This window comes from Oncorhynchus keta, chromosome 3, assembly GCF_023373465.1.
Source record: "Oncorhynchus keta strain PuntledgeMale-10-30-2019 chromosome 3, Oket_V2, whole genome shotgun sequence".
NCBI classification, from domain to species: Eukaryota; Metazoa; Chordata; class Actinopteri; order Salmoniformes; family Salmonidae; genus Oncorhynchus; species Oncorhynchus keta.
The window spans coordinates 29,782,706-29,799,211 of NC_068423.1; the positions used below are offsets into that span (position 1 = coordinate 29,782,706).

Below are 16,506 nucleotides of genomic sequence, written 5' to 3' on the forward strand. Positions count from 1 at the left end.
TGCGATAGGGCTTTAAATAGATGCTAGTTACACATCAGTAGTTGGTCAGTAACCCACCACTAACAGCTCCTACAGCTAGAGGTTTTGCCCCGTGCGATAGGGCTTTAAATAGATGCTAGTTACACATCAGTAGTTGGTCAGTAACCCACCACTAACAGCTCCTACAGCTAGAGGTTTTGCCCCGTGCGATAGGGCTTTAAATAGATGCTAGTTACACATCAGTAGTTGGTCAGTAACCCACCATAAAGCTATTTTCTAGAGGTTTTGCCCCCTGCGATAGGGCTTTAAATAGATGCTAGTTACACATCAGTAGTTGGTCAGTAACCCACCACTAACAGCTCCTACAGCTAGAGGTTTTGCCCCGTGCGATAGGGCTTTAAATAGATGCTAGTTACACATCAGTAGTTGGTCAGTAACCCACCACTAACAGCTCCTACAGCTAGAGGTTTTGCCCCGTGCGATAGGGCTTTAAATAGATGCTAGTTACACATCAGTAGTTGGTCAGTAACCCACCACTAACAGCTCCTACAGCTAGAGGTTTTGCCCCGTGCGATAGGGCTTTAAATAGATGCTAGTTACACATCAGTAGTTGGTCAGTAACCCACCACTAACAGCTCCTACAGCTAGAGGTTTTGCCCCGTGCGATAGGGCTTTAAATAGATGCTAGTTACACATCAGTAGTTGGTCAGTAACCCACCACTAACAGCACCTACAGCTCCATAACGCAAAGACTTCCCATCCATGATGCTGGCGTCACACTCGATCTCCCCCGACAGGTTTAAGTTAGAGCCCATTCCCGCGTTGGTGAATGGAGAATCCTGTGGATGACAAAAAAACATTTAGAAGAATCATGAAATTACATTTTAGACACAGATAAACAAAGAAACGTCCTCTCACTGTCAACTGCGTTTATTTTTTCAGCAAACTTAACATGTGTAAATATTTGTACGAACATAACAAGATTCAACAACAGACATAACCTGAACAAGTTCCACAGGCATGTGACTAACAGAAATGGAATCATGTGTCCCTGAACAAAGAGGGGGGGGGGTCAAAATCAAAAGTAACAGTCAGTATCTGGTGTGGCCACCAGCTGCATTAAGTACTGAAGTGCATCTCCTCCTCATGGACTGCACCAGATTTACCAGTTATTGCTGTGAGATGTTATCCCACTCTTCCACCAAGGCACCTGCAAGTTCCCGGACATTTCTGTTGAGCACGTCCGATCCAACAGATCCCAGACGTGCTCAATGGGATTGAGATCCGGGCTCTTCGCTGGCCATGGCAGAACACTGACATTCATGTCTTGCAGGAAATCACGCACAGAACGAGCAGTATGCCTGGTGGCATTGTCATGCTGGAGGGTCATGTCAGGATGAGCCTGCAGGAAGGGTACCACATGAGGGAGGAGGATGTCTTCCCTGTAACGCACAGCGTTGAGATTGCCTGCAATGACGACAAGCTCAGTCCGATGATGCTGTGACACACTGCCCCAGACCATGACGGACCCCCCACCTCCAAATCGATCCCCCTCCAGAGTACAGGCCTCGGTGTAACGCTCATTCCTTCGACAATAAATGCCAATCGACCATCACCCCTGGTGAGACAAAACTGCGACTCGTCAGTGAAGAGCACTTAATGCCAGTCCTGTCTGGTCCAGCGACGGTGGGTTTGTGCCCATAGGCAACGTTGTTGCCGGTGATGTCTGGTGAGGACCTGCCTTACAACGGTCCTACAAGCCCTCAGTCCAGCCTCTCTCAGCCTATTGCGGACAGTCTGAGCACTAATGGAGGGATTGTGCATTCCTGGTGTAACTCAGGCAGTTGTTGTTGCCATCCTGTACCTGTCCCGCAGGTGTGATATTCAGATGTACCGATCCTGTGCAGGTGTTGTTACACGTGGTCTGCCACTGCGAGGACAATCAGCTGTCCGTCCTGTCTCCCTGTAATGCCGAGTTAGGCGTCTCACAGTACGGACATTGCAATTTATTGCCCTGGCCACATCTGCAGTCCTCATGCCTCGTTGCAGCCTGCCTAAGGTACGTTCACGCAGATGAGCAGGGACCCTGGGCATCTTTCTTGTGGTGTTATTCAGAGTCAGTAGAAAGACCTCTTTAGTGTCCTAAGTTTTCATAACTGTGACCTTAATTGCCTACCGTCTGAAAGCTGTTAGTGTCTTAACGACCGTTCCACAGGTGCATGTTCATTAATGGTTTATGGTTCATTGAACAAGCATTGGGAAACAGTGTTAAAACCCTTTACAATGAAGATCTGTTAAGTTATTTGGATTCATACGAATTATCATTGGACGACAGGGTCCTGAAAAAGGGCTGTTTCTTTTTTGCTGAGTTTATAATGACAGAAGAGAAACTGCGTGTATCTAACTATAGACAAGTTGACTAACAAATAGCCTTCCAAAGTGTTGGACATTCTTTACATTAAGAAATAGGACATTTTAGACACAGATATACTTATATATATTTCATATAGATGAGTGAATGGAACTTCACTCGGGCCTCCTTCCTTTAAGGACTAAGTAGCTGTGATCTAAACATAGATGTTATGTCACACATCACTTTGTACGGATCCTAAAGAGTCCATTCAATCCATTAAATACTCACTCTGTGATATGTATGTTTTTTTTAGAATTCAGGAGTAGTGCTTTAAAAAGGCATCTGTGGTTGGATTCACGTGTCAGATTAGAGTACTGAGATTCAGTGGCTTTACTTGTTTTTTTTTAGGGACAATTTTTTTTCCCCCTAAAAATCAGCTTTGTTGTACAAATACACCACAATTCAAACAGTCAACAAAAATCGACTGAAATTATGGTGAACATTTTTGAAATTACATTAGGAAAGTAATCAGACCTCTTGACTTTTTTCCACATTTGCTACATAACAGCCTAAATCTAAAATATATATATATAGTAGTGTTAGTGTTATGTGAGATATAAATACTGACAGATATACTGTTGTTAACATAACACATAACATGGGTCTATGGTCACACACACACAGACACACTAACCTCAACAAGGGCTGCGGTCACACACACACACAGACACACTAATATCAAGCTCAACAAGGGCTGCGGTCACACACACACACACACAGACACACTAATATCAAGCTCAACAAGGGCTGCGGTCACACACACACACTAACCTCAACAAGGGCTGCGGTCACACACACACACACTAACCTCAACAAGGGCTGCGGTCACACACACACACACACACACACACACACACACACACACACACACACACACACACACACACACACACACACACTAACCTCGAGCTCAACAAGGGCTGCGGTCACAGCGTCCACTGCCAGAGCACCGGCTTTCAGTCTGTCCACAGCCTGAGAGAGAGAGGTCACGTTACAGGGAGGCCAGTTTACAGTCACCGTGTTCACGGGGCGCGCAACAGACGAACAAGGGACTGAAACAGGGAGAGTCTCCCTGGACTTACTCATTGTTGTCCTTTGCATGCCATAGTGAACACGACCCATGATGCAACAGGGTAAGAGCAATACAAACTCTCTCCTTGATGATTGAACACCAACAAATGTACCTACTGTATCACCTAACACTACAGAGACAGCATTTACCTACTGTATAACTCAACACTACAGAGACAGCATTTACCTACTGTATCACCCAACACTACAGAGACAGCATTTACCTACTGTATCACCTAACACTACAAAGACAGCATTTACCTACTGTATCACCTAACACTACAAAGACAGCATTTACCTACTGTATCACCTAACACTACAGAGACAGCATTTACCTACTGTATAACTCAACACTACAGAGACAGCATTTACATACTGTATCACCTAACACTACAAAGACAGCATTTACCTACTGTATAACTCAACACTACAGAGACAGCATTTACCTACTGTATCACCTAACACTACAAAGACAGCATTTACCTACTGTATCACCTAACACTACAGAGACAGCATTTACCTACTGTATAACTCAACACTACAGAGACAGCATTTACATACTGTATCACCTAACACTACAGAGACAGCATTTACCTACTGTATCACTCAACACTACAGAGACAGCATTTACCTACTGTATCACTCAACACTACAGAGACAGCATTTACCTACTGTATCACCTAACACTACAGAGACAGCATTTACCTACTGTATCACCTAACACTACAGAGACAGCATTTACCTACTGTATCCCTCAACACTACAGAGACAGCATTTACATACTGTATCACCTAACACTACAGAGACAGCATTTACCTACTGTATCACTCAACACTACAGAGACAGCATTTACCTACTGTATCACCTAACACTACAGAGACAGCATTTACCTACTGTATCCCTCAACACTACAGAGACAGCATTTACCTACTGTATAACTCAACACTACAGAGACAGCATTTACCTACTGTATAACTCAACACTACAGAGACAGCATTTACCTACTGTATAACTCAACACTACAGAGACAGCATTTACCTACTGTATAACTCAACACTACAGAGACAGCATTTACCTACTGTATAACTCAACACTACAGAGACAGCATTTACCTACTGTATCACTCAACACTACAGAGACAGCATTTACCTACTGTATAACTCAACACTACAGAGACAGCATTTACCTACTGTATAACTCAACACTACAGAGAAAGCATTTACCTACTGTATAACTCAACACTACAGAGAAAGCATTTACCTACTGTATAACTCAACACTACAGAGACAGCATTTACCTACTGTATAACTCAACACTACAGAGACAGCATTTACCTACTGTATAACTCAACACTACAGAGAAAGCATTTACCTACTGTATAACTCAACACTACAGAGAAAGCATTTACCTACTGTATCACTCAACACTACAGAGACAGCATTTACCTACTGTATAACTCAACACTACAGAGAAAGCATTTACCTACTGTATAACTCAACACTACAGAGAAAGCATTTACCTACTGTATCCCTCAACACTACAGAGACAGCATTTACCTACTGTATAACTCAACACTACAGAGACAGCATTTGCCTACTGTATAACTCAACACTACAGAGACAGCATTTACCTACTGTATCACCTAACACTACAGAGACAGCATTTACCTACTGTATAACTCAACACTACAGAGACAGCATTTACCTACTGTATAACTCAACACTACAGAGACAGCATTTACCTACTGTATAACTCAACACTACAGAGACAGCATTTACCTACTGTATCCCTCAACACTACAGAGACAGCATTTGCCTACTGTATAACTCAACACTACAGAGACAGCATTTACCTACTGTATCCCTCAACACTACAGAGACAGCATTTACATACTGTATCACCTAACACTACAGAGACAGCATTTGCCTACTGTATAACTCAACACTACAGAGACAGCATTTACCTACGGTATAACTCAACACTACAGAGACAGCATTTACATACTGTATAACTCAACACTACAGAGACAGCATTTACATACTGTATCACTCAACACTACAGAGACAGCATTTACCTACTGTATAACTCAACACTACAGAGACAGCATTTACATACTGTATCACTCAACACTACAGAGACAGCATTTACCTACTGTATAACTCAACACTACAGAGACAGCATTTACCTACTGTATCACTCAACACTACAGAGACAGCATTTACCTACTGTATAACTCAACACTACAGAGACAGCATTTACCTACTGTATCACCTAACACTACAGAGACAGCATTTACCTACTGTATCACCTAACACTACAGAGACAGCATTTACCTACTGTATCCCTCAACACTACAGAGACAGCATTTACCTACTGTATAACTCAACACAACAGAGACAGCATTTACCTATTGTATCCCTCAACACTACAGAGACAGCATTTACCTACTGTATAACTCAACACAACAGAGACAGCATTTACCTACTGTATAACTCAACACAACAGAGACAGCATTTACCTACTGTATCCCTCAACACTACAGAGACAGCATTTACCTACTGTATAACTCAACACTACAGAGACAGCATTTACCTACTGTATCACCTAACACTACAGAGACAGCATTTACCTACTGTATCACCTAACACTACAGAGACAGCATTTACCTACTGTATCACTCAACACTACAGAGACAGCATTTACCTACTGTATAACTCAACACTACAGAGACAGCATTTACCTACTGTATAACTCAACACTACAGAAACAGCATTTACCTACTGTATCACTCAACACTACAGAGACAGCATTTACCTACTGTATAACTCAACACTACAGAGACAGCATTTACCTACTGTATTACTCAACACTAGAGACAGCATTTACCTACTGTATAACTCAACACTACAGAGACAGCATTTACCTACTGTATCACCTAACACTACAGAGACAGCATTTACCTACTGTATCCCTCAACACTACAGAGACAGCATTTACCTACTGTATAACTCAACACTACAGAGACAGCATTTACCTACTGTATCACCTAACACTACAGAGACAGCATTTACCTACTGTATCACCTAACACTACAGAGACAGCATTTACCTACTGTATCACTCAACACTACAGAGACAGCATTTACCTACTGTATAACTCAACACTACAGAGACAGCATTTACCTACTGTATAACTCAACACTACAGAGACAGCATTTACCTACTGTATCACTCAACACTACAGAGACAGCATTTACCTACTGTATCACCTAACACTACAGAGACAGCATTTACCTACTGTATCACTCAACACTACAGAGACAGCATTTACCTACTGTATCACCTAACACTACAGAGACAGCATTTACCTACTGTATCACTCAACACTACAGAGACAGCATTTACCTACTGTATCACTCAACACTACAGAGACAGCATTTACCTACTGTATAACTCAACACTACAGAGACAGCATTTACCTACTGTATCACTCAACACTACAGAGACAGCATTTACCTATTGTATCACTCAACACTACAGAGACAGCATTTACCTACTGTATCACTCAACACTACAGAGACAGCATTTACCTACTGTATCACTCAACACTACAGACAGCATTTACATACTGTATCACTCAACACTACAGAGACAGCATTTACATACTGTATCACTCAACGCTACAGAGACAGCACAGACATTACAGACAGACGGCACAGAGACAAGAGACAGAGACAGAGACGGCACAGAGACAGACAGAGACGAGACAGAGACACAGAGACAGAGACGGCACAGAGACAGAGACGGCACAGAGACAGAGACAGAGAGAGAGAGACAGAGAGAGACAGAGACGAGACAGAGACGGCACAGAGACAGAGACGGCACAGAGACAGAGACAGAGACGAGACAGAGACGGCACAGAGACAGAGACGAGACAGAGACAGAGACGGCACAGAGACAGAGACGAGACAGAGACAGAGACGGCACAGAGACAGAGATGGCACAGAGACAGAGACGAGACAGAGACGGCACAGAGACAGAGACGAGACAGAGACGGCACAGAGACAGAGACGAGACAGAGACGGCACAGAGACAGAGACGAGACAGAGACGGCACAGAGACAGAGACAGAGACGGCACAGAGACAGAGACGAGACGGCACAGAGACAGAGACGAGACAGAGACGGCACAGAGACAGAGACGAGACAGAGGCAGAGACGGCACAGAGACAGAGACGGCACAGAGACAGAGACGGCACAGAGAGAGAGAGAGAGAGAGACAGAGACGAAACAGAGACAGAGACGGCACAGAGACGAGAGAGAGACAGAGCCGGCACAGAGACAGAGACAGAGACAGAGACAGACAGAGACAGAGACAGAGACAGACAGAGACAGAGACGGCACAGAGACAAGAGACAGAGAGAGAGAGAGAGAGAGAGACAGAGACGAGACAGAGACGGCACAGAGACAGAGAGAGAGACAGAGACAGAGACAGCACATAGACAGAGACGAGACAGAGACGGCACAGAGACAGAGAGAGAGAGAGAGAGAGAGAGAGAGAGAGAGAGAGAGAGAGAGAGAGAGAGACAGAGACAGCACAGAGACGGCACAGAGACAGAGACAGAGACGGAGACAGACAGTATATAGACAGAGAGAGACAGCATATAGACAGAGAGAGACAGCATATAGACAGAGACAGACAGCATATAGACAGAGACAGACAGCATATAGACAGAGACAGACAGCATATAGACAGAGAGAGACAGCATATAGACAGATAGTACAGAGACAGGATAGAGACTTGGACAGACAGCCGATGTTCCCCGTGAACATCTGTAGCTGCTCTAATCTGATGGACTATAAAATAAAAGTAAAGGAGGTATTCTGCTGTACAAAAGCTGAAAACACAGAAAGTGCCGGAACATGACATTACAGCGTGAAGTTTTCTCCGGGCCAGCTGAGACTGACGATGGCTGTGTGGTTACCAACACATAACTCCCTGACGCAACACCGTCTCACGCGGGACTCCTCTCTGAAGACGGAGATGTGCGTTCCAAATGGTCCAACGTAGTGCACTACTACTACAGGGTGCTAGATCCCTCCCTGTCCTCCTGATCTGAACACGACCACAGCGCTGTCGTCTCAGGCTGCATCTCAATACTCTAGCGCGGCTTCCTCTCAATCTCAATTCAATTCAAGGGGCTTTACTGGCATGGTAAACAGGTGTTAACAGAGAGAGAGAGAGAGAGAGAGAGAGAGAGAGACAGAGACGAGACGGCACAGAGACAGAGACGGCACAGAGACAGAGACGAGACAGAGACGGCACAGAGACAGAGACGAGACGGCACAGAGACAGAGACGAGACAGAGACGGCACAGAGACAGAGACGGCACAGAGACAGAGACGAGACAGAGACAGAGACGGCACAGAGACAGAGACGAGACAGAGACAGAGCTGGCACAGAGACGAGACAGAGACGGCACAGATACAGAGACGAGACAGATACGGCACAGAGACAGAGACGAGACAAGAGACAGAGACGGCACAGAGACAGAGACGGCACAGAGACAGAGACGGCACAGAGAGAGAGAGAGACAGAGACAGAGACAAGAGACAGAGACGGCACAGAGACAGAGACAGAGACGGCACAGAGACAGAGACAGAGACGGCACAGAGACAGAGACAGAGACGGCACAGAGACAGAGACAGAGACGGCACAGAGACAGAGACGAGACAGAGACAGAGACGGCACAGAGACAGAGACAGAGACGGCACAGAGACAGAGACGGCACAGAGACAGAGACGGCACAGAGACAGAGACTAGACAGAGACGGCACAGAGACAGAGACAGAGACGGCACAGAGACAAGAGACAGAGACAAGAGACAGAGACGGCACAGAGAGAGAGACGGCACAGAGACAGAGACGGCACAGAGAGAGAGACAGAGACGGCACAGAGACAGAGACGAGACAGAGACAAGAGACAGAGACGGCACAGAGACGAGACAGAGACAGAGAGAGAGAGAGAGAGAGACAGAGACGGCACAGAGACAGAGACGAGACGGCACAGAGACAGAGACGGCACAGAGACAGAGACGAGACAGAGACGGCACAGAGACAGAGACGAGACGGCACAGAGACAGAGACGAGACAGAGACGGCACAGAGACAGAGACGGCACAGATACAGAGACAGAGACAGAGACAGAGACGGCACAGAGACAGAGACGAGACAAGAGACAGAGACGGCACAGAGACAGAGACGGCACAGAGACAGAGACGGCACAGAGACAGAGACGGCACAGAGAGAGAGAGAGACAGAGACAAGAGACACAGACAGAGACGGCACAGAGACAAGAGACAGAGACAAGAGACAGAGACGGCACAGAGACGAGACGGCACAGAGACGAGACGGCACAGAGACGAGACGGCACAGAGACGAGACAGAGACGGCACAGAGACAGAGACAGAGACGGCACAGAGACAGAGACGAGACGGCACAGAGACAGAGACGGCACAGAGACAGAGACGAGACAGAGACGGCACAGAGACAGAGAAGAGACAGAGACGGCACAGAGACAGAGACGAGACAGAGACGGCACAGAGACAGAGACGGCACAGAGACAAGAGACAAGAGACAGAGACGGCACAGAGACAGAGACGGCACAGAGACAGAGAGAGACAGAGAAGAGACAGAGACAGAGACGGCACAGAGACAGAGACGAGACAGAGACAAGAGACAGAGACGGCACAGAGACGAGACAGAGACAAGAGACAGAGACGGCACAGAGACGAGACAGAGACAGAGATAGAGAGAGAGACAGAGACGAGACAGAGACAGAACAGAGACGAGACAGAGACAGAGATAGAGACAGAGACGAGACAGAGACAGAACAGAGACAGAGACGAGACAGAGACGGCACAGAGACAGAGACAGACAGTATATAGACAGAGAGAGACAGCATATAGACAGAGAGAGACAGCATATAGACAGAGAGAGACAGCATATAGACAGAGAGAGACAGCATATAGACAGAGAGAGACAGCATATAGACAGAGAGAGACAGCATATAGACAGAGAGAGACAGCATATAGACAGAGAGAGACAGCATATAGACAGAGAGAGACAGCATATATTGACAGAGAGAGACAGCATATAGACAGAGAGAGACAGCATATAGACAGATAGTACAGAGACAGGATAGAGACTTGGACAGACAGCCGATGTTCCCCGTGAACATCTGTAGCTGCTCTAATCTGATGGACTATAAAATAAAAGTAAAGGAGGTATTCTGCTGTACAAAAGCTGAAAACACAGAAAGTGCCGGAACATGACATTACAGCGTGAAGTTTTCTCCGGGCCAGCTGAGACTGACGATGGCTGTGTGGTTACCAACACATAACTCCCTGACGCAACACCGTCTCACGCGGGACTCCTCTCTGAAGACGGAGATGTGCGTTCCAAATGGTCCAACGTAGTGCACTACTACTACAGGGTGCTAGATCCCTCCCTGTCCTCCTGATCTGAACACGACCACAGCGCTGTCGTCTCAGGCTGCATCTCAATACTCTAGCGCGGCTTCCTCTCAATCTCAATTCAATTCAAGGGGCTTTACTGGCATGGTAAACAGGTGTTAACATTGCCACGTGCAAAGCGGTGCATTCTGCACTGATGCAGGAAGCGCCGGACAAGGCGAAGGAAACTCACTCTCTGACAAGCTCTCTTGCAGACATGCTTGTATTCCTTGGCTTTGGACTCAGAGTGGTATCCTGCTCCTGAAAGAAAATAAACACAGAAAGAAGTGAAAAGGAGGTATGTGATGTAAAAAAAATATTTTAAAAAATGGTTGCAAATTCATCAGTAAAGTCAGTGTGTTGTTTTCAACAGCTGGTTAATGATGACATCATCCTACATCCATTTTGTCTCTTTTTCACCGTCTGCATAGTCAGTGGTTAGAATACACAGACGTGGGTTCTAAATAGTAGGGGGATGTAAATGCCAGGATGTTGTACTCATTTCTGCACACTATTGAGGAAGAGAATAGTATTTTCACACGCACACATTCGCACGCAAACACACACACACACACACACACACACACACACACACGTGATAAATTAGAATAGGAATACCAAAAATGTATGAACAGTGGGAAAGCCATCTAAGTGTGATTAAATTAGTCGGTAAGAAGACAGAACATGATAACGCTCCAGAACAGATTCAATATATATAGAGACAGTCAACGGTTGTCCTTATTACATGTAAAACTGAATGTCATCTCATCCTTCCTGTTTGGCCCTGTCCGGGGGTATCATCGGATGTCATCTCATTCTTCCTGTTTGGCCCTGTCCGGGGGTATCATCGGATGGGGCCACAGTGTCTCCTGACCCCTCCAGTCTCAGCCTCCAGTATTTATGCTGCAGTAGTTTGTGTCGGGGGGCTAGGGTCAGTTTGTTATATCTGGAGTACTTCTCCTGTCTTATCCAGTGTCCTGTGTGAATTTAAGTGTTCTCTCTCTAATTCTCTCTTTCTTTCTCTCTCTCGGAGGACCTGAGCCCTAGGACCATGCCTCAGGACTACCTGACATGATGACTCCTTGCTGTCCCCAGTCCACCTGGCTATGCTGCTGCTCCAGTTTCAACTGTTCTGCCTTATTATTATTCGACCATGCTGGTCATTTATGAACATTTGAACATCTTGGCCATCTTGTTATAATCTCCACCCGGCACAGCCAGAAGAGGACTGGCCACCCGACATAGCCTGGTTCGTCTCTAGGTTGCTTCCTGGGTTTTGACCTTTCTTGGGAGTTTTTCCTAGCCACCGTGCTTCTACACCTGCATTGCTTGCTGTTCGGGGTTTTAGGCTGGGTTTCTGTACAGCACTTTGAGATATCAGCTGATGTACGAAGGGCTATATGAATACATTTGACTTGATCGGACACCTGACAACGGCTAATTTACGCAGAAAAATCAAGACAAGTACTTGTAAGTACACCAAACCTGCATGCACCAACACAAAGCCAACGTTCCCCTTGTCGTTTCTGTCTGGAGTAGACTCCTGTGGTGTGACTGTCGACCAGGAGGCAGGGAAGGCAGGAGGGGGTTGTTGCTCTTCAGCACAGTTCAGTGGCGTCTCCATAACCCTCCACATGCATCATGGACCATTGGCCCCAGGTAACACTGGCATCTTGGCTCTCACACCTGGGAGAAAATAACATTTTTTTTAAAATGGGGAGTTGCCATTTGTCCTACTAGGAATGGTGGCTAAAGCATCTGTGTACCACAATTGATAAACGAGTTGTATTTTAGCAAATGCCTATACGCAGTGTCAAGAGTCATCTGGAGTGTGATTTTGGACTGTGCTTTGACAGTCTGGATAAGTAGGTGCCGACACTAAGAAGGCGCACAATATAATTTCTAGTTCAAACCTGCTTGGGGGAAAACTCATCACACAAATCAACTGAGTGGGGACACACACAACAACCTGCTGGGTTGTTTGACTGAGATTGCCTCCCACAATGTAAACAATGTGATTCCCCCAGACTTGGATCATTAAGGCTGACATGCCATTGTAGGCATTAGCTTAGCTGGCTCGTCTGTTTGGAAGCTAGTTAGCCTTAACGTCTAGGTTGTTATCGAACAGATTGATTTTAAAAATATAAGTGGCTAACTAGCGATTAGAGAAAGGTAGCATGTGTCTCTCAGTGCGTAGTTACAGCGTGCAAATATTCGTTGACATCTAACGTTTTGCGACAACTGAGCAAGCTAACTAGCTACATAGCATAGCATCCACATTTTGAAGACTCGACTGTAAAAACTAGTTTTTTTTTATACGAATCTGCTAACTAGCTGCCACACTAGTACGGACCCGGTACGTGTTCTTGTGTTTATGTGAAAACTTACTTTACTATTAAAAACTTTGCAAGTTGAGATTGTACTCTGGCTGCGGCTCTGCAGCAGAAATCTCTTCCGGGTTCAGGGATACGTCACATGACGCAAACGTGCGCGTCCCCAAAACATTATTGCCACGTTCAAATACTAGTCGGCACCAGGAAACTCGGTAATTTTCAACTTTTGTAACTGTTTAGTGTTATACAATTGCTGCTTTCAACCAGATGACAAGTCGGAAATTTCCGCGTTTACTCGTTTCCGACTAGACTGGAACGAGACATAATCCCAGGAATTTTACACTGAACATAAATATATAAACGCGAAATGTTGTGCTGGTCCCATGTATCTTGAGCTGAAATAAAAGATCCCCGAAATTATCCATATAATTAAAACATATTATTTATCTAATTTGTTTTGCCCAAATGTGTTTACATCCCTGTTGCCCAAATAATACATCCATCTGACAGGTGTGGCAAATCAAAAAGCTGATTAAACAGCATGATCATTACACAGTGCTGGGGACAATAAAAGGCCACACTAAAATGTGCAGTTTTGTCACACAACACAATGCCACAGATGTCTCAAGTTTTGAGGGAGCGTGCAATTGGCCCGCTGACTGCGGGGATGTCCACCAGAGCTGTTGCCAGATAATTTAATGTTCATTTCTCTACCATAAGCCGCCTTTTAGAGAATTTGGCAGTAGGTTCAACCTGGCCTCACAACTGCCGACCACATGCATGGCGTCGTGTGGGCGAGCGGTTTGCTGATGTCAAAATTGTGAACAGAGTGCCCCATGGTGGCGGTGGGGTTATGGTATCGGCCGGTCAAAAGCTTCAGACAGCGAACACAATGGCATTTAATTGGTGGCAATTTGATATACCAGGGCGACATTCTGAGGCCCATTGTTATGCAACCACCACCATCACATCGTGTTTCAGCATGATCATTTTGTTTAACTAGGTACGTCAGTTAAGAACAAATTCTTATTTATAATGACAGCCTACCCCGGCCAAACCCAGACAACGCTGGGCCAATTGTGCACCACCCTATGGGACTCCCAATCACAGCCAGATGTGACGCAGCCTGGATTTGAAATCAGTGAATGTAGTGAACCCTCCTGCACTGAGATACAGTGCCTTAGACCACTGCGCCACTGCTAGTACCAATGTCACTAAGAATCTATACGCCATTCCTGGAAGCTGAAAATGTCATAGTCCTTACATGGCCTGCACACTCACCAGACATGTCTCCCAATTGAGCATGTTTGGGATGCTCTGGATCGATGTGTACGACAGTGTGTTCCAGTTCCCGCCAATATCGAGCAACATTAGCACAGCCATTGAAGAGGAGTGGGGACAACATTCCACCATCAACAGCCTGATGTCATCCTGTCATCCTCATCCTGTGTCATCCTGTCATCCTCATCCTGTGTCATCCTGTCATCCTCATCCTGTGTCATCCTGTCATCCTCATCCTGTGTCATCCTGTCATCCTCATCCTGTGCATCCTGTCATCCTCATCCTGGCACCTGTCATCTGTTTTGTCATCCTGTCATCCCCCTGACCTGTCATCCTGTATTCTCAGTCATCCTGTCATCCTCATCCTGTTATCCTGTCATCCTCATCCTATATGAATCTATTTCAATTGACTGCTTTCCTTATATGAACTGTAACTCAGTAAAATCTTTGAAAGTTTTGCATGTTGCGTTTATTTTTTGCTCAGTATACATGAGAGATTCTTACCGCGTTCACGTGCTAGTCGGAAATAGGAAACTCTGACATGTGCGATTTGCTAATAGGTTGTAGTTATACACATGCCGCGTTCAACCAGTCAGCAAGTCGGACCTTTCAGAGGTTCCTAGTTCCGACTAGCACGTGAACGCGGCACACAGATTGAAACCACTACAAATAGAGAGTAATCATGTTTTTTTAGGCATTTACTCAGACATAGTTCAAAGCCCATCGGGAAATGACGTTTTTTTTGTATGTTTTTTGGATAAATGCTAAAAATAAGGTGGTAGGAGATCTTATATGTTTTGTCCTATGAGACAATCTCTGTTCCTAGGCCAGTTAACCCACTGTTCCTAGACCAGTTAACCCACTGTTCCTAGACCAGTTAACCCACTGTTCCTAGACCAGTTAACCCACTGTTCCTAGACCAGTTAACCCACTGTTCCTAGACCAGTTAACCCACTGTGCCTAGACCAGTTAACCCACTGTTCCTAGGCCAGTTAACCCACTGTTCCTAGGCCAGTTAACCCACTGTTCCTAGGCCAGTTAACCCACTGTTCCTAGGCCAGTTAACCCACTGTTCCTAGACCAGTTAACCCACTGTTCCTAGGCCAGTTAACCCACTGTTCCTAGACCAGTTAACCCACTGTTCCTAGACCAGTTAACCCACTGTTCCTAGACCAGTTAACCCACTGTTCCTAGACCAGTTAACCCACTGTTCCTAGGCCAGTTAACCCACTGTTCCTAGGCCAGTTAACCCACTGTTCCTAGGCCAGTTAACCCACTGTTCCTAGGCCAGTTAACCCACTGTTCCTAGACCAGTTAACCCACTGTTCCTAAACCAGTTAACCCACTGTTCCTAGACCAGTTAACCCACTGTTCCTAGGCCGTCATTGTAAATAAGAATTTGTTCTTAACTGACTTGCCTAGTTAAATAAAGGTTCAATTAAAAATGTTAAAAAAGTGAATTATTAATTAAGCATAATGTTTTTTATAAAGGCCATGAAGCCCATAAATGTAATGTCAACTGACTGATATTATCTCTTAAACCTGTGTTAACCTCAGACCTTATTTTCAGCATTAATTCCAAAACTCTATTTTTTCCCCCCTTAATTTCCGATTATTTAGGACAACAAGCTAGTTAGTGAGCTCTATTAAATAGAATATTATAGGGGGGGGGGGGACTCTTGAATATTACACATCACAGTTTATTCAAATATCACAGTAGCATTATTCCATGGATTGGAAATCACAACACTACAATTCAATCTGAGAAATATTCTTCCTACAGTCTCCAGGCAGGTTTAACTTTGTTTACTAGTATCCCCATTAGATACTAGACAGCAGCTACTCTTCCTGGGGTTTAATAAAACATAGAAATATAAGATAAAATACACAAACAAAAGAAGGTTGGTTTCCGAAAACATT

At 45.2% G+C, this 16,506-nt stretch overlaps 1 protein-coding gene and 1 long non-coding RNA gene across 8 annotated transcripts in view; one reads left to right on the forward strand and one right to left on the reverse strand.

Moving 5' to 3' along the window:
• Positions 1 to 227, forward strand: part of LOC127915694 (uncharacterized) — a 2,964-nt gene extending 2,737 nt beyond the window's left edge. For all 7 annotated transcript variants that reach the window (XR_008091655.1, XR_008091657.1, XR_008091658.1 and 4 more), the window contains one exon: positions 1 to 227. This exon is cut by the window's left edge. This is a non-coding gene — a long non-coding RNA (uncharacterized LOC127915694).
• The window catches only part of tasp1 (taspase, threonine aspartase, 1), a 125,799-nt gene extending 112,306 nt beyond the window's left edge, over positions 1 to 13,493 (reverse strand). Inside the window, 5 exon segments of the mRNA XM_052495829.1 lie at positions 698 to 818; positions 3,296 to 3,364; positions 11,166 to 11,233; positions 12,458 to 12,658; positions 13,361 to 13,493. Coding sequence (XP_052351789.1) covers positions 698 to 818; positions 3,296 to 3,364; positions 11,166 to 11,233; positions 12,458 to 12,608 — 409 coding nt within the window. The 5' untranslated portion in view covers positions 12,609 to 12,658; positions 13,361 to 13,493.
• Positions 13,494 to 16,506: the final 3,013 nt, after the last annotated feature.